We start from the raw sequence: 26,496 nt of genomic DNA on the forward strand, positions 1-26,496 counted from the left end.
TTTAAAATAGTCTTCATTTGGTTGTAACTGGGCTTGTATAATTCTGGATCACCAGTCTTGAATGCCATAGTTCTAGATCTCAGCAGAACACAAATTTCCTAGTTCATCCATGACTTTTGGTTTGGGTATGTCCAGTATATTCTCAAAGGCACACATATCCACACAGGTCTTGATGAAGTCGATGACAACTGTGACATATTCAATCAGATTCACAGATGGATCCCTGAGTATTGTGCAGTCCACCAATTAGAAACAGGCCTGTGAGTGCTCCTCCACCTCTCTTAACCATACCTTCATGGTCCTCACTACTGGTGCTTCAGTCTTCAGTCTCCGCCTGTACGCTGGGAGTGTAAGTACAGGCAGATGATCAAACTTGACAAAGTGCGGACATGGGATGGCATAGTAAATATTCTTGACGGTGGTGAAACAGTAGTTAAGGTGATATGTTGGGGGCAGTTGGTCAGACACTTCATTAAGCCAGTCTGGTTGAAATTCCCCACAATGATTGGAAAGGCATCAGGGTGTGCTGTTTTGTGACTGCTGATCATGGTGCTCAACTCCTCCGGTGCCAAAGTTGAAATGTACACTACTACAGGGATTACAGTGGAAAACTGCCTCAGCATAGAAAATGGACAACACTTGACCACTATATGTTTCAGCTTGGATGAGTAGGACTGGGACACAACTACCATGTCTGTGCACCATGATGAGTGAATCATAAAGCACACTCTGCCTCTCTGCCTTTAAGAGACACTGCTGTTCGGTCTCCACGGTGGATGCTGAAGCTTTCAAGATGCAGCTCTGAGTCTGAAATGGTAGAGGTAAGCCATGTTTCAATGAAGCAAAGTGCATAGCAGTTCCTGATATCCCTTTTGTACTGTAATCTTGCTATGGTGTCTTCAATTTTATTTTCTAGAGCCTGTATATTCACCAGCAGGATAGTAGGAAGCAAAGGTCTTGTGACCCTGTGTTTCTTTCTTACTTGCAGCCCAGCATACTTTCAAATGTTTCAAAAGTTCATTTAATGTCAGAAAAATGTATACAATATACATCCTGAAATGCTTTTTCTTCGCAGCCATCCATGAAAATAGAGGAGTGCCCCAAAGAATGAATGACAGTTAAATGTTGGAACCCCAAAGTCCTCTTCAGCTCCCATCCCTCCCGCATGTAAGTGACACAAGCAACAATCCCCCCCGGCAAAAAAAAAGCATCAGCACCCATCACCAAGCACTCAAGCGTGCAGCAAAAGCAACAGCAAAGGCACAGACCTGCAGTACTCCAAAGACAACACGTTCACCCAGTTTCCATTTTCTTGAAGGGAAACTGCACTTGCAATCTGAGTCTGTTGTCTGGGGTCCACCGATTTTGAAGATCAATAGATTTTTAAAAAGATTTTAAAACAATTATTGCTTACTGAAGTACCCGTGGCTGTGATGGTGGATTTCAGCCGCAGTAGTCTTAAAGGGAAACATCTGAAGATTCCCTTTGGAGGTGCAAGCAAAGAGTCACCTCTTTCGGATGCTAACCTGTATGGCAAAAAGAGTGATCTACATGGTAGTGTGCAGTACTGGACCTTCTGTTGGGGAATGAAGCAGGACAAGCAATTCAGGTGGTAGTTCAGAGAGCACTTTGGCTCATTAAACACCAAAGAGAAATATTCATCAAAAATCCTACCCATCTCCAGTGGCTCAACACAAGGCAGACCTGATGATCCCTAAAGGAAATGCTCTCTTCCTAGCTAGATTTTCACTTGGGACTTTCCTTAACCTTACCTCCCAGATCCACCATATACACGCTCTTTAACCTTCTGATTTCTCTCAAGTGTATTCTACATCATTTTATAGTCAGCAAGGAATTCAATCATGCCTGACCCCCTATGCCCAATGTATGCTTCCTTCTTTTTCTTAACCAGAGCCTCAATATCCCTCGTCAGCCAGGATTCTCTATATTTGCTGGGTTTACTCTTCACCCTAACAGGAACACCCTGAACTCTTGATATCCCACTCTTAAAAGCCTCTCACTTGCCTTCATTCATTCCTTTCACTTCAGTCAGGTTCTCCCAACTGACCTCTGCTAGATCCTGCCAAATTCCCTCAAAATTAGCCCTGCTTAACCTGTGGGCCTGTGCTATCCTTTTCCATCACTACATTAAAACTAACAGAATTATGGTTACTAGAGCCAAAGTGCTCTCTGACTTCCACCTCAGTTACTTGCCCTGCCTCATTCTCCAAGAGGAGGCCCTGTATTGCACATACCATGTAGATGCCTCTGTACAGATATTGACTCAGGACATTTTCCTGGACATATTCTAAAAATTCCTCTCCATCCGGGCCCTTAACACTCTGTGTGGCTCAGTCAATACTGGGGAAATTAAAATTTCCCACTAATAAGCCCTGCTGTTATTACAACTATGAGCAACTTGTAGAGAGCGTCTCCACACACCTGCTCAAGTTCCTGTTGATGAATGGGGTTGGGGGTCTACAATACAGCCCCACTAGAGTGATGCTCCAGCATTACACAAGGATCACACATACCAACAGGCTACATTGTATTCCTATAAGACATGCATGTGACATAAGGTAATACCCTCTCACTTTGCTGAGTGGCCCTAGTACTGCTGAACATCTGTGCTGCTGATTTATAGTAAAAGTTGGAACCAACACGAATTGGAACAAATGGAGACACAAGAGACTGCAGATACTGGAACCTGGAGCAAAACAATCTGCTGGATAACCTCAGCAGGCTCGGCAGCATCTGTGGGTGTGTGGGTGTGTAAGTGGGGGTTGGGGTGGGGAGAGAATTGTGGACACTTTGGGTCAAAATGCTATGTCAGGACAATTAGCACAACTAGAGCCCACTTTAGACCCAAATGTTTTTTTTATATAATTTGGCTACTTGTTACTTATTCCAAGTTGTCCAATGCATCTTATTTTGTTTTACAAAGCAATATTCTCAATGAGAACTTGATATAAAATTGCCAGTTTGACTTCAACGTGACCCTTTTGAATACGAACCAGAGAAAGCATGCATTGTTTTACATACAAGCTGACTACCTTCAGTATCAATAAACATAAGATTTAAAAAAAAATCACACCACCATGTTGCTTCCTTTAATTTCTAAAGCTAGGTTTTGTCGCCTCGGCAAGAACTTCGGCCTCTGTGCCATCCGACCTAATTTTAAGCTATCTTCATGCAAATATATTAATTATTTCCCCGCTAAGATTTAGTCATAAAATATAAATAACTCCCACAAATATTTCTATAATAACCATAAAAACATAGAAATCTACAGCACATTACAGGACCTTCGGCCCACAATGTTGTGCCGAAATCAAAAACGTAACGCAGATTTAATGTTCGCCATGTAACGACAGTCGTTAACACCTTCCTGGTTACTGTTCAAAAAGGTAATTTTCATCTTTATGACTTTACACAGCACTGTAAAGTAAAGAACATATCGAGTCAAACTGTTATCCACAGACTCACAGAGAGATCTCTGAAGTTCCAATCTCGTCGAAGGTTGTTAATGGTTTTCGCATCCAATTGCACTTCTCCACAGAAAGGTGAAACCGGAGACGCAAGACACTGCAGATGCTGGAATCCGAAGCAAAAGAAAGGTGAAACTATCAACGTGAATTACCCTAAACAGTCCACTGGGTGGTGCTGATGGGTCAGCTGTAAGGCAATGGAAACCAGCTCACTCTCGGCTATATTGCAAAGTGAGATCGTCCTTTAACGCAGGGGCCCGAAATTAGTCGTTGCGTTCGACAGGAAAAGGTGCGAAAAGCAATTTGAGAAGGCAGAGCTGAATGAAATAAGTGAGAGGAAAAACGGGGATTAGGATCGCCCCCTGACCTGGTTTAATAAATATCAGAAGTTACACCAAAGGCTCGTTGAGTTCTGCACGGTTGTTTTATCCCCGTTCCCAACTCTAAACGAAATGAAGCAATACGGTGTTCCCTGTCATCAGCACTATAAAAATATGTGCCGATCCTGTAATCCCACAGGCATATCAGAATGTCACCAGACAGCAGGACGGTTCTTGCATCACGGTGGAGAGTGTATAGTTAGCATTCAGATGCTACATGGTAGAGACTATGTTGAAATATTTATAAGGCGCACGTAAAAGAATAATAGAGCCAGAATCTGCTTTGCAGATCGCTGTGAAGGAAGTTAACGGTTAAACTTATAAAGCGTTTGAACAACATTTGCAAAATATAAGATTATAATTCAATGCTCTTACTGAGTACAATCAAAAGCACAAGGCAGCCTTGCAGTCAATAGGCATTATCCATGTACCTTCGTAGATTATGGTTTGTTTTTTCTCATGTTCTAACACTATTTCAAAGAACATTTTACAACTTTTAACTTCGATACATTAAGGTTTGTAAATAAAAATACCAGGCAATGAAGAAGGTTAAAAGCGAACGGTGAAAAACCACAGGGTACTGAACCGAGGGATTCCAGAGGCCATTCCTCACTCCCTCACTCCCTCAAAATGTGTTGCATTAAGTCCGGGGCATTGATTTCCCCAGATGGGATCTTGGAAGAGTTTCACAAGCCGCACGAGAAGACGGCGGCAGCGCATGAAGTTGTGAAGGTGTGCTTCCAGTTTATGTTCAAACCTTCTGGGGGGACAAGAGAGAGAGATGCGTATCGCAGGTGACACTGAAATCACTTGTCAATCTCTAATAAATCTATTTGTCAAAACGAAAGTAGATTTCTTGCAGGCTTTTGTGTTTACTGGGACGGTTTCGATTTCTCTGCTTAATGATGGCGGGGGGGATGGTGATGGTGGAGACGAGGCCCTCTTGCAATAGAAGTCTCGTTTCAGACTGGAGAGGAAAAACTGCTTCAAACGGACTGCTCTCTCCGGAGGAGGTGGTCGACAGTGCTGGTGGGGTTGTGTCCCAGTACATATTTTGACTGCTTCTTTTTGATTGACGCCTGACGTCAGTCAATGGCACCGCCCCTTCGGCAATGTCTTCGAGCTGCGGCTCCCCAAATCCAGTCTCTATTCCACCGGGAAAGAGCGATCTAAAGTGAAGCTCGATTGGCAGGGTTATAACAAGGAAACAATGGGGGAAATGGCCAGGACTGTGCAGTTAAGCGTCTGTGCTTTGGTTCTCGGGATTGCGACAGCATTTTATAATTCAAAGAGCCATCCGCCCAACCAAGGTAAATTGGCGATCACTTCGCGTTGCGGGGCTCTCCGAATGAGCGAGCAGAACTTGAAATCTGTACTCTGGTAGTTGCTAGGCTAACTAAGCTAATAGCGCGACCCGTTGCTGGAGTGCCTGACGGTGGGCTTTGTGGGACAGGCAGGTGGGACAGTCTGCATGTTAGTATGACTGGGGCTGTTCTGTTCACCGCCAATACCTGATCCTCCCCAAACCTCGCTTGTTTCTGATAGACTTAGGTATAGAAACGTAGATTGCTGCCGATGGCTAGAGTATCCGGCAGTTCTGCGGAGTTTTATTTCGAGCTTCAAGCGAGAAGTCCCTCCCGTCCACTTTCGGTGGGAGATCGCTTCCCTCTTCTTCGTACGTGGACCTTAGCCACCGTGCCCACAGTGTGACAAGCACAAGCACAAGCACAAGCGGAGCGCAGACCTGTGCACGGTGAGATCCTGCAGTCGCCGCAGCTCACACGCTGAAAGCTCCCCCTTCAACAGTGAAAACACTTATTGAAGACATGTACCGGTCCTAAAAAAGAGAAATTCGGATTGAAATAGGGGGAGGGGTCGGAATTAGTGCAGAGTTGTGGCATTTTAACTGGGTCGGGCACAGACCATAAACTGAATGGGAATGGACTGGTGATTTTCGCGTACTTTTTGAAATCCGGTGCAAAACTGAGCTATCTTCGTGAATACATGTTTCAACGATGGGAATTGATTGTACGGCCGAAACTGTCCAGACTATTGCCGACGTGTTTTAACATTCAGACCACGTCGTTTCTCCTTTCTGAGCCTGCGATTGAGTCCTCATTGTCCTGCCGCAGTGTAATCCACGGTAGATTCATCCAGCTGCTTCTGGTGTGCAATTCGGAACACGCCTTCACTGCAGAGGGTGGGGGCGGGGGTTGCCTGGCGTCCAGTTCCTTATCTCTCCTGGAAATCGGAAGGAGATGCCACCCGTCAGAAGTTAGTGGGCAGTTTTCAACAAATCCTAAACTGAAAGTATTTCGGGCTCACTCACGCTCACTGATAGCCATCGCGGAGAACAGTTAAACTTACTGGTTTTGCACAGTTGACCCTCTTCCCCCAGAAATGCCTATATCATTTTGAGTTATTGCACGCGGATCGGGCAATAGGACGTGATTTTTGGCAGAAAACATTTGCCGGGGAGATGTATTCTCTTTAATATCTTCTCACCCTTCCAGTGTCCAACGCCAGTGAATGCGGCGGCAGCTGCTTCGCGTATAGTTACCTGAGCGAGCATTCGAGGGGAGCATTGCAGACAGCTCTAAAACCGCTTCATCTCCAATCTGAACAACTCTCTCACTGCCACTAAAATAAACCAATAGGCTTGGGTTGCTGTTTTATTGTTTAGTGTATATTTTACACGAAAACATTTTAATCACTACATATTTTGTGGGTAATCACCACACACTGAACTTCACTTTTGAGTAACTCTCTGATATAGGACGAGCGAACCAATTATTCTAAATTCCAATTCAAACGTAATACGCCTTGCCAAATTCATCAGAGTTTGCAAATTCTGATTTCAATACCAGATACGATATTAACAATTGGCGATAAAACTGAATTCAGTACGCCATAGCACATTCTTCTGTTGCTCAATTTCTGAAGAAGTTTAATAGCCATTAAGCAAAGAAAGTTTGAAAACTGCAGAGTGCGGCATTTTACGCCGCTGTTCTTTTCCACTCTGGTAATTGGCTGCTTTAACTCTTCACAGTTATCTTGTTGGATTCCCGATCTGTTCAAGGCGAGCTGGGCTGGGAAGCTTTCCCATCTGAAGCCGGAGTGAGTATGAGAATTTGGAATCGCGTTGCGAAGTATTCGATTGCGAGCTAATGGGGGCATTTTCAGCAGATTGCGCCGGGGAGGTCAGGTTTCCGCGGGGCTCGCGTGAAGTGAATTATTCTTTGTGCGGGGTAACCATATACTCCCTTCGGAAAGCTGCAGGCTGAAGAATTGGACACCGAAAGGGGCAGGAGTACAGGGGAGATAATTAAATAGAGAACGGATAAGATCATTTTTGCTGGTCACTTGATTCAGAAATCTACATTAACTGTAGGGAAACTAATGAAGGAACTATTGTTCCGAAACTCTAGTATTACGATGCAGTGTCTAGATTGTCGAAATTGTCCCAAAATAATTAACATTTTCTCACAGAATTCAGAGTTGCTATTTTCACAGTTTAGCAGCGGATTGAGTTGGATTACAAATTACAAAAGGCGTTCCAAGCCTCAGGGACGGGCTGAGTGGGAAGGGATTCTGTTCCCTGACAGAAACTGGGCGATCCCTCTGGACGCGGCCGGGCCGGGAAGGAAGATCAGACATCGACAGAGGGGCTGCTTACCTAGGATTAGCGGGAAAGCTGATCTGCTGTAGGAGGTGGAATTGGAGCTGGGTATTTCGGTGGGATGAGTACGAGTGTGCACGCAGTCTCCGTTTCCAGATAAATTGAAAATGTCAAAACACAAGGAAACTCGCGTCTGAGGTTTCCTACAGTGACAAGGTTTTGGACCAGCACCGTTCACCAGCAATTAGAAGTTAAACAAGACTCGCTCTGTACAGTCACTGGCCTGATCGTGGCGCCTGGAAACAACAATACATTATATTTCCAATTTCCCTGCTAACGTGCTTTTTTAAAACGAAGACATTAAACGACAATTTGCATTTGACTTTTTTCGAAGAAAAATACAACGAATCAGTCAATAAAAGTAAATTGAAGTAACACCTTCGTACTTATAGCGGGGCTGCATTATCAAGTTATTAATTTACAAATTATATATAACAATTTAAGTAAGTAAATGTGAGGAATTTTGTTAATGGCTGGTTGATTGCATTGAGCTGACCCTGAGATACTTAGCTCTTTTGCAGTACAGGGTATGTCTTTACACGCCGATGACTCCCGGGTCATTTTCCTCAGTTCATATTGATTAACAGTTAACTCTCAGAGATAGCGGATGCCAGCATGTGCCACCACCTTACTCCCTTCTATCCCTTTCATTAACCATTGGGGAATAAATTCAGCACCTCCAGTACAACGAGTCCTCAAATCTGACCCCGAGGAAGGTCACTGATTCCGTGGATGGTCTGCAGATGATGGCTCGCAGGCTTGAACGAACTGGGCGGAGGATGTTTAGGTTTGATTGAAGGGTAAGGCCACAACTGGAAACGAGGAAAGCCCTAATTTTATTTATAGTACTGAGTTTAAGGATAAAACTGGTTCTATTTCATTGAAAGGTAGTTTCATATCATGCACTTGAGCTCAATTTATAAACCTCTGTGAAACGTTAAATTGCCCCCGTCGCCCAAAGTCCTGTCGGAACATTTGAATTACTGGTGGTTAATGTTTCATTACAAAATACTATACAGGGAAATATTTTCTTTAATAACAACTAACTCCAACAAAGATATTCAGTTTTGCAAAAAGGAATATTGTGTGTGCCGGGGGTGGGGGTGCAGGATTATCAGTGAGCGAAAAATCATCTTGGAATTAAAATCGTGCCGTTCGTAGGGTGGGGAATGTACAGTTTAAGGTACGGCGCGCGTCCATGACTTGAATTTAACGGATTCATTCGAAGCAGCTGTGAAAGAGTAGCGACGCTAACCTTCTTCTGAGCTTCCCTTAAACCACCATCAACAAGAGTTTATCTTTTTCTGTCACTAACCCGTTTTAACACATTGTTCTGATGAATTAACCACTGGAATTAAATCTCCTGGGAGATCAGAGCGTCATGAAGGTCATTGAACCTTTATTAATTCGCAATCAAGTCTAGGTAATCATCGAGACAGTATGCGCCTGACATGAGTATTCACGTCTGGCGATCTCGGAAGACGGCAGGTGCTGCTTGTAGGCTTTACTTTTTTTTAAATCAAACGTAAACAGTCAAATTGACTCACGTGGAATAAAAGGTTTTACAGTTAAACACCATCCAGCGAGCGCCTTCCTTGTCTCTTATGCACTGTCACTGTTAAAATAAATAGAGTGATTTCAGTGTGAATATATGCATAGTGTTGAGTATTTCTGTTATACTTAGAATTACACTGCCTTTTAAAGTATTCCTTTTAAAGGCAAATCTGTTTAACACGTTCATAATTAAAGATCCTCTTTGATTGGGCTGGAAACAAATCACAGATTATTACATTATCTGAAACTGGATTTGCTCCATCCTACTTAAATCCCAACATTTGTTTGCATCTGTACATTTATGTAACCACTTCATGCTTTCCCAAATTCTATAATCTGCCCAGCCCTTGCTTAGTCCCATCCTACCTCTGCATTCTCCATAAGGATTATGATGCAAGATCAGATCCTCCTGTTTTCTTGCACATTCGGCAACACCTTAACTTTTGACTCTCAGAAACTTTCTTTGTAATCCGTCTGCATTAGTAATTCTCTCAACATTTTCAACAAGCGTCTAAATCTGTTTGAGATCAATTATTTCCCATAATCTTAATTGTTATTTAGCATTTGTGCTCCTTCATGATGTAGGAATCAAGTGACCATTAAAATGAATATCTATTTCACTAAAGGTATTATGCAAATGAAAATCTTTGTCAGTTTAATTAGTTTATTTAACTACATCCAGTTAGAATGTATTTTAACTTGCATACATGCAATGCAGAATTAGACAAGCCTTGGGATAGATAGGTAAATGCACTTTTGTATTCATGTCTTGGGAAAAAAAATGCAAAATGCCTTGGTATCTGTCCAGACTTTCTGCAAAACAAAAGTTCTAATGTTAAATAGCATTTCACAGAAATGTGTACTGAAAGACTAAAATATGTGTGTTTTGTGTGTGCGTTTATCTTAACAGTGGGAGGAAGTGAGTATCATGGATGAGAAGAATACTCCAATCCGAACCTACCAAGTTTGCAACGTGATGGAACCAAATCAGAATAACTGGCTGCGAACTGACTGGATCCCTCGTGAGGGAGCCCAGAGAGTTTATATAGAAATTAAATTTACCCTTAGAGACTGCAACAGTCTGCCAGGTGTCATGGGAACATGTAAAGAAACCTTTAATCTGTTCTACTTTGAATCAAATAATGACAAAGAGTGGTATATTTCAGAAAACCGGTACATAAAGATTGATACCATTGCAGCTGATGAGAGTTTTACACAAGTGGACATTGGTGACCGGGTAATGAAACTGAACACAGAAGTTCGGGACGTAGGCCCTCTGACTAAGAAAGGCTTCTACTTGGCATTTCAAGATGTAGGTGCCTGCATTGCCTTGGTATCCGTCCGTGTTTTCTACAAAAAATGCCCCCTGACAGTACACAATTTGGCACAGTTCCCTGACACCATTACAGGTGCTGACACCTCATCTCTTGTGGAAGTGCGTGGTTCCTGTGTGAACAACTCGGAGGAGAAAGATGAGCCAAAAATGTATTGCGGTGCGGATGGAGAATGGTTGGTGCCAATAGGCAACTGTCTGTGCAACACTGGCTATGAAGAACAGTCTGGGGAATGCCAAGGTAGGATAAAAGATTGGATTTTTGATGTAATTCCTTTTAGATTTTATACATAAGCTATTTAATTAGTGTTTGCTTAGTATGGTGTAAAGCAAGATAATTAACTTGTCTGTTGGGAGATTAAAGGCCACAACTGAGTGATTAGCAACTCTGTCTGTTTAATGTGATGTCTCTTTGCCCCATAGCAAGTAAACACACATCAATTGAGTTATTTGCAAGTAACTAATAATATCAGTCTACTTCTGTCAAAAGTTAATAATTATAACATTTGTATTCAATTATCTCATAAAAAAATGGCTCAAACGTGTATCAGTTGGTTTACGATAATTTAAAATAGTACACCAGTCAATACAGTACTTCGTATTCAGCATTTGGGAGTAAGTACCTGTCTCGGTGCTAATGATGTCGCTGCAAGGCTCACATCCCATTCCTGTCATTTACATTGGATCTATAGTTCCTTGGCAAATGTGATAATAAGATCAGCAGACAAAGAGACTATATGGATTATTTAATGGCTGTTTCTGCTGTGGTTCTATGGTAGATTTATGACAGAAGCAACATGAAGATTCTGACAATGTGATATGACTGGCAGCTTTCTGTAGAAATGAATCACTAAAATTCCCTTAATCATACCTAAGCCAGCTGAAGAAGAACCACCACAGTGAAAGGCAACTGCAGCAAATAAAAGAGACCAATGATTATGACAAGAGGCAGACCATGCAAACCTTCTTGTCTACCTACTGCTCAAATGTGAGCCATGAATTGTTTGGGATTTTGCATTGTGTTCACCATTAGGAATCTTTGCTGGGTTAAAATGAGGAGAAGAAGAAGGAGACCTTTCATAATTGTAAATAGCCCCTCATTGGTGACAGTGATACACTGATAATTTCTCCAATGTTGTATTGGTAATGACAGATCTAACAGAGAGGTTTTAGTATCTTGATATTATTGCAAAATGAACAATTTAAGTTAAAGCAGGTTTCAAACTCAGACTAAGCAATAGAGCTTTACAAGTAATTTACAAATTGCCAGATTCCTAACAGACTAGAGCCTATTTTTATTCAACATATGTGTTTACTAAAAGACTAAGTACTGGTAGATTGAGAAAGAGCTATAGCTGCAAACGTTTCATTGAGTGTTCATTTTAGTTCATGCATCTACATGAAAGCGTAAAACTAGAGTGACTTCCAATTGGAAACAATAAAATGGACATGGTACTGATTTAGTTTTAGTGGAGGCTTTAAATTGAAAATATGTTACATTTCATTCAGCTGAACATAATCTTTATTATATAAAACATGCAGAATGTAAACTGAAATCAATAAAAATGGAATGAAATGTAATTTTTTTGTTGAAGATGTATTTAAGAATCATTATTATTTTAATGTGAACTTCAGAAGGTGCTTAGCCAGAACATAATTCGTTTAGGCGTAAAGAAAAACTACACAATAGGAAAAAGATAGAAAGAATATGTAACGTAAAAAAATAAACTGAATTAAATTACAGTCTTAACCAGAAGTATTGGATTCTCTTAGTTAGTTCTTGCATTCCAGTATTTCTACTTAACAGGCAGTATTATGCTAATGCCTCCAAATTTTCAGTGTGATGGAAGGAAAACGTAAGCCATCATTTATATATCTATAACCTTTAAGTGATCTGTTTGGTTTAGTCATACCAAGGTTATTCAAAGAGCTCAAAATGCAGCCTCCTTGGGTTACCTTGATTAATGGGAGAATAACAGAGTTTTCTTGTTTTGAGCTTTGTGCCCCATATTTGGTGCAGCTAATTACATTGCTTTGTTCAATAAGAGCCTTTTGATAAGTTACACTGATAAACAGTACAAATGATGGGACAGCTCCTTAACAAAAGCCTGAATCTAACCAAAAGACATTGCTCAGCGACCAAGTCCAGTACACAGAGCGAAGGCTACAACGTCACCAGAATTAGTCTATGGTGCCGTTTTTTTTGAACACATTAACTTTTATCAAGATTGTATTTTTACTAAATTATTCCCCATTTTGAGGCCAAGCACTCCGGTTCTTACAAAGTAAAAATAAAAAACTGGGAAGTGTTTTAATGGGTGGTATTGTTCTGTATGTTATGACAGCGTTCAAATTATAATAATTTTTAATCATATTCCAGTTGAATTTAGTTGGACAAATCAGTAGTATTACCTTTTGAAATACAATATCTAGCCTTTGCTGAGCGAGGACTGAGAAGATTTTACTGCAGGGAGCCAAGATCTTCTGCCCCCACCATGCCATTTGATTCAAGTAATATTGAAATTTTGTGAATAGGAACTGCCCTATTGTTTTGCATGGGAGAACCCTGACCGCACAATTATAGAGCAGGGGTCAAGGGTCATTTACTTCCTCATCCATCTTCCGCCTGTCACTGGGGGTCAGAGTTAGATTGATTAAGATCTCATGGCGTGACAAAGACCTGGCAATCAGTGGTGGGTGCTTATTGTTATTGGAGTCACCAATACTGGTCATCTGCTGGGGCCTGGGACTGCTAGGGACAGACTTACATTTCCTCTTCCAGTTGTCACCTTCAGCAGAATGTGTTAATACTTGAAAGAATTGACAGATTGGTAGGGATGGATCTGAGGTTTCAAAGTGACAGATTGGTATTGTCTGTACCACCTGCAAGTTCATTTGAAAGGACCAATGATGTCTGACGGACTTCCTTGTAAGGTAACAAATAGAATTGATTCGTGATATCAATATATCACTAACTATGTAATAGTGAAAACTAATCAAATTAGTTATTTTCAGCATGCTCTTATAACTTTGCTGTAATGCAAGAATTCTCTGGACATCATTGTAATTGGTTTTAACATAGTTCGCGAAGAAATACTTTGTTTGATTTATTGCTAATGTAGAAACTTCTGATTGATCCCTCTTTAAATATTGCCTCATTATGATAATCTTCATGTTGAAGGCAATCTCTTAATTATGGTGCTGCCTTGAATGGATTTTATTAAGCAAAATCTGGTAAATTATTTCAATTTTTTGAGAGGGAACCAAACATTATCTTTTTGAGAGAAAAACTGTTTTGGAAGGGCATTTGCTGCCTGTTTTGTAGAGGACGAGAATGTCATTGTGAGTGATAGGACTAATCAACTACTGCATGCAGCTTTTGTCACATAAGAATTGAATAATAAGCAGGTTTTACATCCATCACCAGCACAGGAAGCTGGTGCTTGCAATCTTCACTTTCCTATTATAGTGAGCTTAAAAAGGCACTAACTTTTGTGGATGAATGTTAAGAAATTCTGTATCTTTATTTACAAACCCATGTTTGTGTAGAATGTTCGATGTGATAATGAAAATTACCTGCAACTCTCAAAATAAGCCTTTAGTGGCATTTTCTGTATATTGATCCAGAGTGCCAGCATCTTCAGTATCTCTTGTGCCTCCTTTATTAAAGTTGTAATGTTCTTTGACTCAGCTACTTATCAACTATACTTGCTAATATAGAAGTAGAGCTGCTTAAATACAGTTTCATAAACATGGGAACTCTTTAAATGCATTTGTACATCTCATTATAGTATGATGGCAGCTCCCATCTAGTAACTATACCCACATAGTTCTAGCTCTTTAAGACTTGTTTCATGACACTTTAGTTAGAAATAATGCATTTCTGTTTGTAATTTAAATTTAAGAGAAGAGCAGACAGAATATAATTACACTTTATTTCATGATATAGAGATGCTTATTAAGAAAAAAATCAGATCCTAATTATATTATTAATGTACTTTTGTGTTTCAAAATATTGCTCAATGAGGTGTCTGTTCACTAATGTAAAGGCAGGATGTCAAATTTAGGGTGCAACAGTGGCGTAGTGGTTAGCGCACTATTGCAGTTGGGGGGGGGGCGGGTCAGAGTTCAGGCACCTGTAAGGGATTTGTACATTCTGCACGTGATCATGTGGGTTTCCCTCAAGTACTCCAGTTTAGTAGGTTAATAGGTTACAGGTTAGTAGGTTTCATAGTCATAGTCATAGTCATACTTTATTGATCCCAGGGGAAATTGGTTTTTGTTACAGTTGCACCATAAATAATAAATAGTAATAAAACCATAAATAGTTAAATAGTAATATGTAAATTATGCCAGGAAATTATGGGTACATTTAATGTCAGAGAAAATGTACACAATATACATACTGAAATTCTTTTTCTTTGAAAACATCCATGAAAACAGAGGAGTGCCCCAAAGAATGAATGACAGTTAAACATTAGAACCCCTAAGCCACCCCCCCCCCAGCTCCCCCTCCCACGTTCAAGCAGCAGCAAGGCAATGGCCACCCGCCCCACACCCCCACCAGCAAAAGCATCAGCCCCCTCCACCGAGCACTCAAGCGTGCAGCAAAGCATCAATGAAAACTTAGACTTGCAATACCCCAAGAACTACTCATTCACCCACCCGGTAATTCGACATACTCTCTCTCCCTAATAAAGGGAAAAGAGGTGTCCCTGTTTCACAGCGAGAGGGGTAACATGACTAACAACTCGCTGATATACGATGTTATGAGTATGTGACATCACTTTTTCTGAGCTCTGCACCAGGGAGTTGATGTTAGACAGGCGCAGCTCGCTGGACACACAACCCCGGCTGCTAACCCGCTGCTCCCGATATTCCGTGTTTTCCCGCGATGCTTCAGTCAGGGACACCGCCCTAGAATCAGCAGGTCTCCAGGGCCATGAGAATCCGGTACTCTGAAGGTGCACTCGCCTTCCAGGCTGCTTCTTTGGGCTATCAAAAAGGGCCGGTCGTGAGGCCTTGAGAACAGGTCCCATTCCAATGAAGAACCAAAGTCCAGAGTGTAACTCCAGGTCAGGGTCTCCAAAAGAACCTTGAAAAGGGAAAAAAGAGATATCAAAGATAGAAATAGAACTGTTTCCAAAAATGCAAGCGAAGTACTCACCATTTAGCACTATCTTGACTTTGTTCCGCTCCTCTGAGGTTAATTGATCATAGTAAATTGTCCTCTATTCAACTGGGGTTAAATGTGTAGGTTGCTGGGCAGCACTGTTGGTTGAGCCAGAGAGCCTGTTTCATGGTGTATCTTTAAATAAAAAACATATAAAAATAAAATGAAAATAAAAATTCACATAAAGCTACTACACCTGTGCTGTGATGGGCGACAGTTGTGAATGTCTGAATTTGAAAAGAAATCCCTGAACTCAGTATGTGGTACTCACATGTACAGCATCTGTGCTTTACTGTCAATCAATGCTGAAAGATCAACATGATCTCCCAATGTCATCATTACACTGAAAATCCAACCTCCGCCATTCATCTGTTATGATGAATGAGCATTGTCAAATGGCTAGACTTCTTATCTCTGCTTAGATGAGCTTCCTTGTTTTCAAATTTTCTACACTAAATTATGCAAAATAGTATGTCCCATTACATATTCACAAAGGAAAGGAGGTTTCCTAGCAAATTGGGCCCAGGGGTTTCTCAAAAGATGGACAATGTCCAAATTTTGTCTGAGGGTAGACACATTAATGTCATAGCATAGAAACAGAGGTTCAGCCGGCAGCAAGCATCAGCCGCTCATTTGCACTAATCACTGTTTATGCAAATGTAGCTGTTGACATTACCACAATGCAACAATGGTGTTTGCAGCATGCATGCTGGATGTAGAGTGTTATTTTCTTGAAGCGTTCATCTGGAATTCTGAAAGCTTGTTTTGCATAAGCATTGCAACGACTGGGTGATTTTGATTTTGAGGTGAGGCAGGTTGGTTAGATGGTCATATCATAGCCATGTAATGAGTCTTCCTATTAGGTTGGGAATCCAGGAATAGTATTTACAGTGCATATCCAACCTGATAAGTATAGCTTAATTTCATTCAGTGCCCAATTTGTTACTGATCTGCACGTTTTTTTTCTGCTTCTTGTAGCTGGAGGTGGAAAATAGGGAGCTGATAATAATAATAATAATAATAATGGTTGTGACTACAAGGCATTGTGGTCTTCAAAGTAGCAGGTCTTGTAGGAGACTTATAGACAGGCCTTCTGGCACTGTTTGAGAAGGGTCTCTATAGATCCTTTTGGTTGGGTAATGCCTTTCACACCAGCAACTTATAGTGGGGTCTGCAATTTGCTGTTTAACTGCTACTTATGCCCTTCCTAGACTTTTTGCACCCAGTTCAATGTAGCAAGAAGAACAGCCACCTTTACTCCCTCTTTTCCAGGCAGAGTTGTCGGAAAGCCCTTCAACTGTACACTAATTCAGAAAATGAGCAATCAATCAGCTGTTTTAATATGCCAAAGCCAATAAGGTTAATTGCAGTGGCTCAGGTTGTACACTACAAATGATGGCAAAACTGCCAGATTTCACTGTCATTACACAGTAAAATTGCCAGCAACCACGTGCCTAATGGAGTAATTTTTGCAATTATGGCCAATGATTCAGTTTTTCTCCCAAGGCTCTACTTCTTGTAGATTTTTCCAGAGTAATCATTGGCAAAAACAAACTATTTACAAACTTGCCTCAGTGTAAAATTACCTAAAAATGTTTAGCTTCATTGCGTGAGGTCCGAATGAATTGTCAGTGGTGAACTGAGCCTAAATACTATTCATCAAATTATCTGACCCCAAACTAAATAGTCCCATGTAATCCTCAATTATAAATATTCTAAAATTTTTTTCAAAAATCTATAATATTTTAAATACTTTTCAAGAAGTTTCAGATATTTCAGCTTAAATATTTAATAGGTGTGTTTTTCAGTCTTTAGCACTTTGTCAAATAATTAAAATTTTACATCAAAATCACTTTATTTCTTTCCTGCATTGTAGCTGAAGAGAATTATTTAAGTCATTTGGCTCAAGCTCTTGTAATCTTTTTGGCAGCTTTCATTGGTGTCAGTGATAATCCATTTGTTGCTAACAGCAAGATATAGGCCATTCTTTGACAACTATTTTGTACTCCTGTAATTTGTAGCCATTTGCAGTCTAGCAGCCAGTGCACGCTGGAGCTACGTATTGCTAACAGACCGGCAGATGGAGTGGGTTCCTGCTTATTGACCTGAAATGGCAATGAGTTCCATTTATTTATAGAACCCCTGAATTACAGAGTGGACAGGAGATGCCTGTTTGCCTGCAGTGGGTGGCTCATGAGAAACTAAAATATGGTCAAGTATCAGTGGAAGATAGCGGGACTAGGTGAGAGTATGAGTTCGGCACGGACTAGGAGGGCCAAAATGGCCTGTTTCTGTGCTGTAATTGTTAGATAGTTATATGGTTATATAAGATGCCTCAGAAATGTAAATTAGCAGGGACTTTATGTTAAGCATTGTTTTGGGGTTGTTGGTGCCTTGCTTCCAGTTCTGTGGGTGTGACAAAGCTGATGAGGTCAATGTGATCCGCAGCCAGAGATAGGGCAGATGATGGTTAACAGGGTGGTCGGCTGCATAGCTTGGAGATAATACATCCTTTCTGCATCAATGTTGGGTTTCATTGCTCTTATGCATGGACCTGAGCTCCTCATTGTTATTCTGAATGCCTCTTTTCTATTTTCAGTGATTAAGGACTGTGCAATCTCATGATTTTTTGGAGATTTTAGAATTTCCTGAGAAGGCTTTGAAAATATCCTTGAATTGTTTCCTGTGTCTAACTGGTCATCTCTCAGAGCTTGGAATAAAGCTTGGGGCTCTGATGCCTCGCGTAAAAACAATGTAGTGTGCCCTTTGAAGCCAATTGAGTGCATTAAGGTGTCAGTGTTGGGGAGCCTAGCCCAGGAGAGTGGACGCTAGCATTGATGCTGTTAGCCTGCTGGTGGATTTGGAGGACAGGGTGAGCATTGGTAACTGTGCTTTGAGGTGCTGCTGAAGGTAGCCCGTGTCTCCGAAGATTACAGGTTGGCAGGGTAACCATGATGTCTACTGGACAGAAAGCTTTGTACCAAGCTTGAGATCTTGACCTTCAAATACAATTTTCCTCAGATAGCACTGAAGGCAATAGGTAATTTTGTAATCAATGTATGACATCATTGGGTCACTCCTGCATATAAAGACTGGCTCAGTTTCTCATATCTCTTGTGAATCTTTATTGTTGAAGAGTGGGATTGCATAGAAGGAGGCTTTATGTTTTAATAAATGAGATGGTGATAATTTAGAACTCCTTCTCTGAATGTACAGTCACACACACATCATTTGAGTTTCAGAGCTCAGTAACATAATGAATTTCTGCAGAGAGCCCAATTTGAGAAGCATATGCCACAGTCTCTCCATATTTAACAGGGTTCAGACTGTGACATCAACTAGACATGCTCTAATTGGCCAGTGCTTCCTTGGGAATCTAGGACCCACACATCCAAGACCCACCCTAATTGAAGAGAGGTTATCACAGACAATGAGTCAACCAGCACCCAGTGCACTTTGAACTAAACTTCATCTCTGAGTCTGTCCCTGATATGAATGTCCTTATCTCCAGTTCACAACAATCTAATTGGTTTAGCTTCACCACAATTCCAACCTGACGCGAAATTGAAACGACCAATTAAATTGGAAAACAACAAGGCCCAGGGCGCAGACAATATTCCTGATGAAGTTCTAAAACCTGGCAAAGAGGAATAAATTCAGAAACTCATCTCTCAGTTCTTGGAAGAGAAGGACATTCTGGGGAAACTTGAAGATGTCGCAACAGCGGCATTTTCATAGAAGAGACAAATCTCATTGCTCTAACTCCCTAGGGTTCTCCGTAATGTTGATAAGGGAAAAGCCATTGCCCAGGGTCCTCTATGACTCCCGCCTCTCAGTACTTGAGCGCTTTTCCTCAAATTGCAAAACTTGGATTTTTTCCATCTTGAGGCACGGTAGTCATCATTATCTCATGGCTACTCCAAGGTAACTGAAGAGGGCTGCATCAATTGCTGTATGTGGCCTTTATTATGGCTTCACAAAAGACTTTGAGCATCTTAACTCTTCCCATGTGCCATTTCTGTTTGGTGGAGTGGGGTGGGTTGGTGATTGCGGCAAGTTAACTTGATCTCATTGTTTCAGAGACCCTGCACATATTCATTCACTCTTTCGCCAGTGTTACGTACTACAACTGCTCTACATAGTCCCCTTGTACATGTTTGGCTCTCTCTATGTGACTGGTACACAGAGCTTCATATGTGCTCATTAGATGATGATTCTTGATTATAAACCTTGAAGTTTTCATTTGTGAAGAACTAATCACATGCTTTGATCTCTGTTATGTTGGTTTTGTTAAGAATTATAAGTTCTGGACCAAAATGAGACATGGAACACCTGATAACTCAACAAATTAATCATAGTTTTGTTGTGCTAATCGTCTCTTATCCAAAGCAAGTATTGTTACTTACTGATGTAGACAATCCTATTTCTTTTACTGGATCCAAGTTAATTGCATCACTAACAGTAAAACCTTTGGGGGATTATAAAGATTTCTTGTGAGCAGTTACTTAAATTTATGAGCAATAGAAGATCAGACATATCAACCATATATGGTACAGGAACTAACACAGGATCACCCCTGCTGTGAACTGTTTCTCTGTGGTAGTTAGGTAAATATTGATATGCAGAATAAAGTTCGTAAGTGATAAAGCTTCAGAGACAAATCATTTTCTAATTTTGTTTTCTCCTGAGATCCCAGACCATTTTTTCATGCTTTTATTCTGTGAATAGCCCGAGAATCTTCGGTACTGTCCACCGTAAAGTGCCAAGTGTTATTTTGACAGTCTGATCCCCTGCCGTTTGCCATTTGACTGTGTTCTGACATGGCTCCAGATCCACTCTTTGTTTCTTTCTGCTCAAAGGGTCAGAGGTTAACTGAAAACTCATTTTTTTCCCTCCACCAATGACAATCTTGGAAGTGGGTAAATATTCAGTTATTCAGTTCTTTTATTTTGCATTAAAGTGAGTTTGAATTCAAATTTAAAATTTTTGTCTTAGATACAAATTTATTTTTATAATTATAGCAACATCATGTTTGCATAACTTGGATTTAATTCCAAAATAGCATATTCGTTGCATTGGAGCTTGACTTAGACAATTTACACAGGTTTTTTTTGCTGTGGTGATTATTGTATTGTGCCAGCTAACTTTCACCAACAAATTAGTATGTCATGTTTAATGATTTTCTTGTCAATCATAGACTTACTTAAAAAAAGTTAAATCCTGATTATAGTTAATATTAAATAGCTCCTCATTATGTGATTAAATTGTAATTAGGCTGCTATTTGCAATCACTATTTCTGAACTTTTCTCAAAGGGTTATTGAGTCAAAATGAAAGAATGATATAAAAATCTCTTTTGCTTTCATGAGCAGTATTATAAAAATAAGGTTTGTAACCATATTATCCGAAAGATTGAATTTGACAGTAAAATATTGTTTGAAAATAAATGCAGTCGTATTGAAAAAGACATCCAGCTTTGAAAAATGTCTCATTTTGAAGCGTGCCTGCATGGGAAAGTGATTAATGCAGTCGCTAAGCAAATTAGCATGTCAAAAGCTTTGAATCAATACCAGTACTTTTTGTGCTAGCTGGATGGAATGGGGAAAGCTTGAGAAGCACCAGGAAGCTCTTGACAGCTGCGGCAATCTGCAAAAGAGACTGTCGATGCTGATGCAGACATGCAAAGCTTGATCTCAGTGACGCTAATCCCAAAAAATGACTAGAGCAGATTAGTCGAAAACTACTTCAATGTATCTAATTGTTTCAACTGTAAAAAAGGTGATGAAATTAAGAATATTGCAGAGAAATTAGTGATGTATGCATTACTAACACCAGATCTATTTTATATTGAGTATTTACCCATGCATTTTCAGTGGTAAGGTTTAAATAAGACCAATCCCCAACAAAGAGGTATTAATGCCCTTAGTATTTGTGTTAATGGGTAACTATTTAATTCATATCTTTCAGACTGAGCCTTAATCCAAATATCTAGGTTTGTAGGCTCTATTTAGACATTTCTGTCAGATTGTAAATAAATTTTTAAAATATCTTTCAAATGTAATTTATTGAAATATGTATAAAAAGGCCTTTCTTTTGTATCATACTCTTTTACCTCATTTGGATCAAAAATTCCCTGCTTAGTTGGTAGTAGCTAACTTTAATTGTAGTTTATTTAAATACTGCAAAAACATCCCTTCGGAAAGACATTTTTTGATTTGAATATTTTGCTAAGTACTACAGACGGTGCTCCTGAACAAAGTGACTTGGACATGGTGCACATAGGGCCTGTGCTTATTGACCTACATTGACTCCCGATTATCAACACCTCAGTTTTAAAATAATCAGCCTTGTGTTGAAATTCCTGCATGGTCTCATTTCTGTCTGGCTGTGTAAAGTGTCTCGGCCCAAGAACCCTCCAGGAACAATGTGTTCTCCAACTATGCCCATTCATGGATTCAGGCATGTAGGCCCTAAGCTCTGAACTTCCCTGTCAAATCTTCTCCATCTCCTTCTTTTCAAAGCCTCTTTAAAGCTATTCCTTTGCTTTGAATCACCTACTTTAGGTCTCCCTGTCTGGCTCAGTGTCAATTGCTGTTCAGAAATCACTTCTGTGAAATGCTGTGGCATGGTTTGCCATATTAAAGATGTTATGTAAATGAAAGTTATTGTTGTCACTATATACTGCAAACCCAAATGATGTGTCTTGACAGTTTATTGGGATGAGGACCATGCCAATGACTTAAGATGTTGAGGGGTGAATTCTATTAAAATTTATATTTTATGAAAATCTGTCTTCTAGGTTGAAAAGGAAACCAGTTTATATCATAAGGATTCAACATGGAATCAGTCACTAAACTTAATAATCTAAAATTTCTGACAGTTCCATAGATCCAGAATAGATCTTAGTTTCTTGTGAATATCTACAAAGTTGGATTGCCCAGATCTAGCTCAAGACAATTTGGATGTAGAAAATGAGCCAGACCAGGCAAAGTAGCTTCAGTAATGACTAATGTACAGAGCTCAAACCAGTAAATCTTCAGTTAAAAATACAAACAAAGATCATATTTTAAAATATACTTGTAAGTTGCCGTTGCCACTGCAGTGGTTAATGTGTAAAATTGTAATGCAATTTTGCACTTCTGAGGAGTGGTGAATATAATTAAGTGTTTTGCCCTTCTGGGTTGTTTCTAGAACATCGACATAGCAGCAGCTGTGTAATACTGTTAAAATAATAATAGTTACAGTCCTGCCATTGCTTGTGATAATGTTTAGAGTCATTAATAGCCGTGAATAAAGAAGTGCAGTGGATTACGGTTCATTGGGCCATTGGTTAATCAGGGCAGCCATTTGGGATAACTCTTAAAGAACAAATAATAAATTGAGAAAGTAGTTGTGATCCCCTTCTTTTATTTGGGACAGTATACTGCTTAATTGAAGCAGGAGACTGTTGCTAAATAGTTTTTAACTAGCGTCAGTCATATGCACTCGTGTGGCTGTTACAATCAACTCTGTGCTTAGAGCCATTAGTTATTAAATGGCAACACACATCAAAGTTGCTGGTGAACGCAGCAGGCTAGGCAGCATCTGTAGGAAGAGGTGCAGTCGACGTTTCAGGCCGAGACCCTTCGTCAGGACTAACTGAAGGAAGAGTGAGTAAGGGATTTGAAAGTTGGAGGGGGAGGGGGAGATCCAAAATGATAGGAGAAGACAGGAGGGGGAGGGATGGAGCCAAGAGCTGGGCAGGTGATAGGCAAAAGGGGATACGAGAGGATCATGGGACAGGAGGTCCGGGGAGAAAGACGGGGGGTGGGGGGGGGACCCAGAGGATGGGCAAAGGGTATATTCAGAGGGACAGAGGGAGAAAAAGGAGAGTGAGAGAAAGAATGTGTGCATAAAAATAAGTAACAGATGGGGTATGAGGGGGAGGTGGGGCCTTAGCAGAAGTTAGAGAAGTCGATGTTCATGCCATCAGGTTGGAGGCTACCCAGACGGAATATAAGGTGTTGTTCCTCCAACCTGAGTGTGGCTTCACCTTTACAGTAGAGGAGGCCGTGGATGGACATGTCAGAATGGGAATGGGATGTGGAATTAAAATGTGTAGCCACTGGGAGATCCTGCTTTCTCTGGCGGACAGAGCGTAGATGTTCAGCAAAGCGGTCTCCCAGTCTGCGTCGGGTCTCGCCAATATATAAAAGGCCACATCGGGAGCACTGGACGCAGTATATCACCCCAGTCGACTCACAGGTGAAGTGTTGCCTCACCTGGAAGGACTGTTTGGGGCCCTGAATGGTGGTAAGGGAGGAAGTGTAAGGGCATGTGTAGCACTTGTTCCGCTTACACGGATAAGTGCCAGGAGGGAGATCAGTGGGGAGGGATGGGGGGGACGAATGGACAAGGGAGTTGCGTAGGGAGCGATCCCTGCGGAAAGCAGGTGGAGGGGGTGAGGGAAAGATGTGCTTAGTGGTGGGATCCCGTTGGAGGTGGCAGAAGTTACGGAGAATAATATGTTGGACCCGGAGGCTGGTGGGGTGGTAGGTGAGGACCAGGGGAACCCTATTCCTAGTGGGGTGGCGGGAGGATGGAGTGAGAGCAGATGTACGTGAAATGGGGGAGATGCGTTTAAGAGCAGAGTTTATAGTGGAGGAAGGGAAGCCCCTTTCTTTAAAAAAGGAAGACATCTCCCTCGTCCTAGAATGAAAAGCCTCATCCTGAGAGCAGATTCGGCGGAGACGGAGGAATTGCAAGAAGGGGATGTGATGTTCAGCAAAGCGGTCTCCCAGTCTGCGTCGGGTCTCGTGATGTTCAGCAATCCCCTTCTCGCAATTCCTCCGTCTCCGTCATGCTCCGCTGCAGCCTGGTACAGCCGTTCCGATCTATTCTTACTTTCTTCTTCTTACTTTTTAATTGACGTTATTTTTTGTATTTTTTTTCTCACGATAACATGTCGAAGCTGCACCCTCTCTAACATGCTGGTAGAGAGAGTTTTAGTTGGGTTTTCTTTAGCGCTGGAAATGGTTACATCCCGACACGTGGGACAGAAGCAAGGTCGCATTGTGTATTCCACGGACCAGCAAAGACTGGCCGGCTTAGCGAACAGAGCGGTGGACACCCCTGCTGAAATCCGGAGGAAAACATACAGGGGGGGATCACAAAGCCGAGGAAAGAGAACCGGGTTGAGACAACAGAGTCTTTTGGAGAAGAGGAGTTCGGTGGGTAATACCGTTCTGGCTGACCGGAAGTGCACTGAGAGCGGTAAGCGTAAAGGAATTGGGTGATTACTGTTCTGGCTAACAACGGATGGTGCAATCCTGGGTATATTACGATTGACGAACGTGTTTGCAGACTGGATATTGAACTTTTTACTGTTGGACTTCAGCCACATTCCACTGTGATACAACATTTGGTGGCACGGGAGGTCGTTCCTGCCTGTGGCCACCGAACGTGCAGCTCCTCCCGTGGAGGGTCAGACACCCTGAGCCAATAGACTGATCCTGGACTTATTTTCCATCTGGCATAGTTTGCATTTTGGTGTTTGATTGTTTGTGGTTTTTGTATTGCTATATTTACGCTCTATTCTTGGTTGGTGCGGCTGTAACGAAACCAAATTTCCCTCGGGATCAATAAAGTATATCTATCTATCTAGATGAATTCCTCCATTGATAACTGTTAGGAGCTAATACACAGTTCATAGTACTTTATTCTGTATCTCATTTAATTACATAAATTGTTACTCAGTTAAATGGTAGTTTGTCTTTTTTATACCTTTAACTGTTTCCATGAAGCTTTGGCTAAATGGGGCAGCCACTTAATTGTGCATGTATATACTGGTCCCAATGTGTCCCACTTAACCGGAATCCACTGTGATTGTATGATATAGTGCTACAGTACAAAGTATTGATGCTAGCATTTGAGATGGCAATGCTTGTAAATGTACTTTTATAAATATTTGCAAAATTTCAATATTTTGCATTTTGACTGAAGTAAAAGAAGTATTATTCTGAATCATTCCTAGTGGGTGAGCATATAGAGAACTTTAGCTTTTCTCTCAGCCTGTTTGTTCTCTGCTCTGGCTCATGATTCACAGCAGAGAATTCCAAAAGTACAAAAGCTAGATGCAAAGGTTCTCTTCACTGACTGCAAAGATATCAATGGACACTCGTATGTCAGTGATATTAAAGCTGATTGTGATTCTATCAACATTTGGAAACTCATTAGTCTGATCAATTCAGGGTTGTAATAATCCCCCCCCCCACCCATCCATTGTCTGTACTCCACAAGAAAATAAAACTCTGCATTTTAATTTGTCTATTTCCTTTTAAACAACTGAGATAAACAATGGTTGACAGATAAATATCAATGCAAAAAGCAGGCAGTGCTGGAATCATAACACCTGGCTTCTTTTAACAAATTGCCTGTCATAGCTGACTTATGATAAGAATTATACACAATAGTTAGCAAATGCCCTGACTTAAACTATTGTATATCTTATCAATTATTCCTCAGTGTTGAATCATGAAGAGATTGTTATTTGTCATTTCAAATGGGGAAAGAACTAATAATGAAATCATCATATACCATACCCTAGACTGGAAACAAATTCCTCTTCAATCTGTAAATGTCACTGGCAGTATGTTTCTAATCAGCACCCTCTTGAAAATTATTTGCCTTAACAGAGTCAAATGAAATCAGATGTAAAGCACATCATATACATTAAAAACTGGATTTTTGATGCTGTAAGAGATCAGAACAATTCTTATTCATTCAGTTTATATGGGTTTTCTTGGCCAGGCCAGCATGTTTTGCATCCCTAAATGCCATTTTGAGTAAAGCAATCAGCTGCTTGAACTGGAGCAAACCATCTGCTGTTGGTTTGAATGTTCTGTAAAAGTT

General features: G+C 40.8%; 1 protein-coding gene across 5 annotated transcripts in view; it reads left to right on the forward strand.

The window, feature by feature from the left end:
• The first annotated feature begins 4,979 nt into the window (after positions 1-4,979).
• Positions 4,980-26,496, forward strand: part of LOC140196382 (ephrin type-A receptor 4) — a 131,627-nt gene continuing 110,110 nt past the window's right edge. For all 5 annotated transcript variants that reach the window (XM_072255493.1, XM_072255494.1, XM_072255495.1 and 2 more), the window contains exons 1-3: positions 4,980-5,178; positions 6,918-6,985; positions 10,012-10,675. In XM_072255493.1, coding sequence (XP_072111594.1) covers positions 5,079-5,178; positions 6,918-6,985; positions 10,012-10,675 — 832 coding nt within the window. In that variant the 5' untranslated portion in view covers positions 4,980-5,078. The remainder of the gene's footprint in view (positions 5,179-6,917; positions 6,986-10,011; positions 10,676-26,496) is intronic.

This window comes from Mobula birostris, chromosome 4 (genome assembly GCF_030028105.1).
Source record: "Mobula birostris isolate sMobBir1 chromosome 4, sMobBir1.hap1, whole genome shotgun sequence".
Lineage (NCBI taxonomy): Eukaryota > Metazoa > Chordata > Chondrichthyes > Myliobatiformes > Myliobatidae > Mobula > Mobula birostris.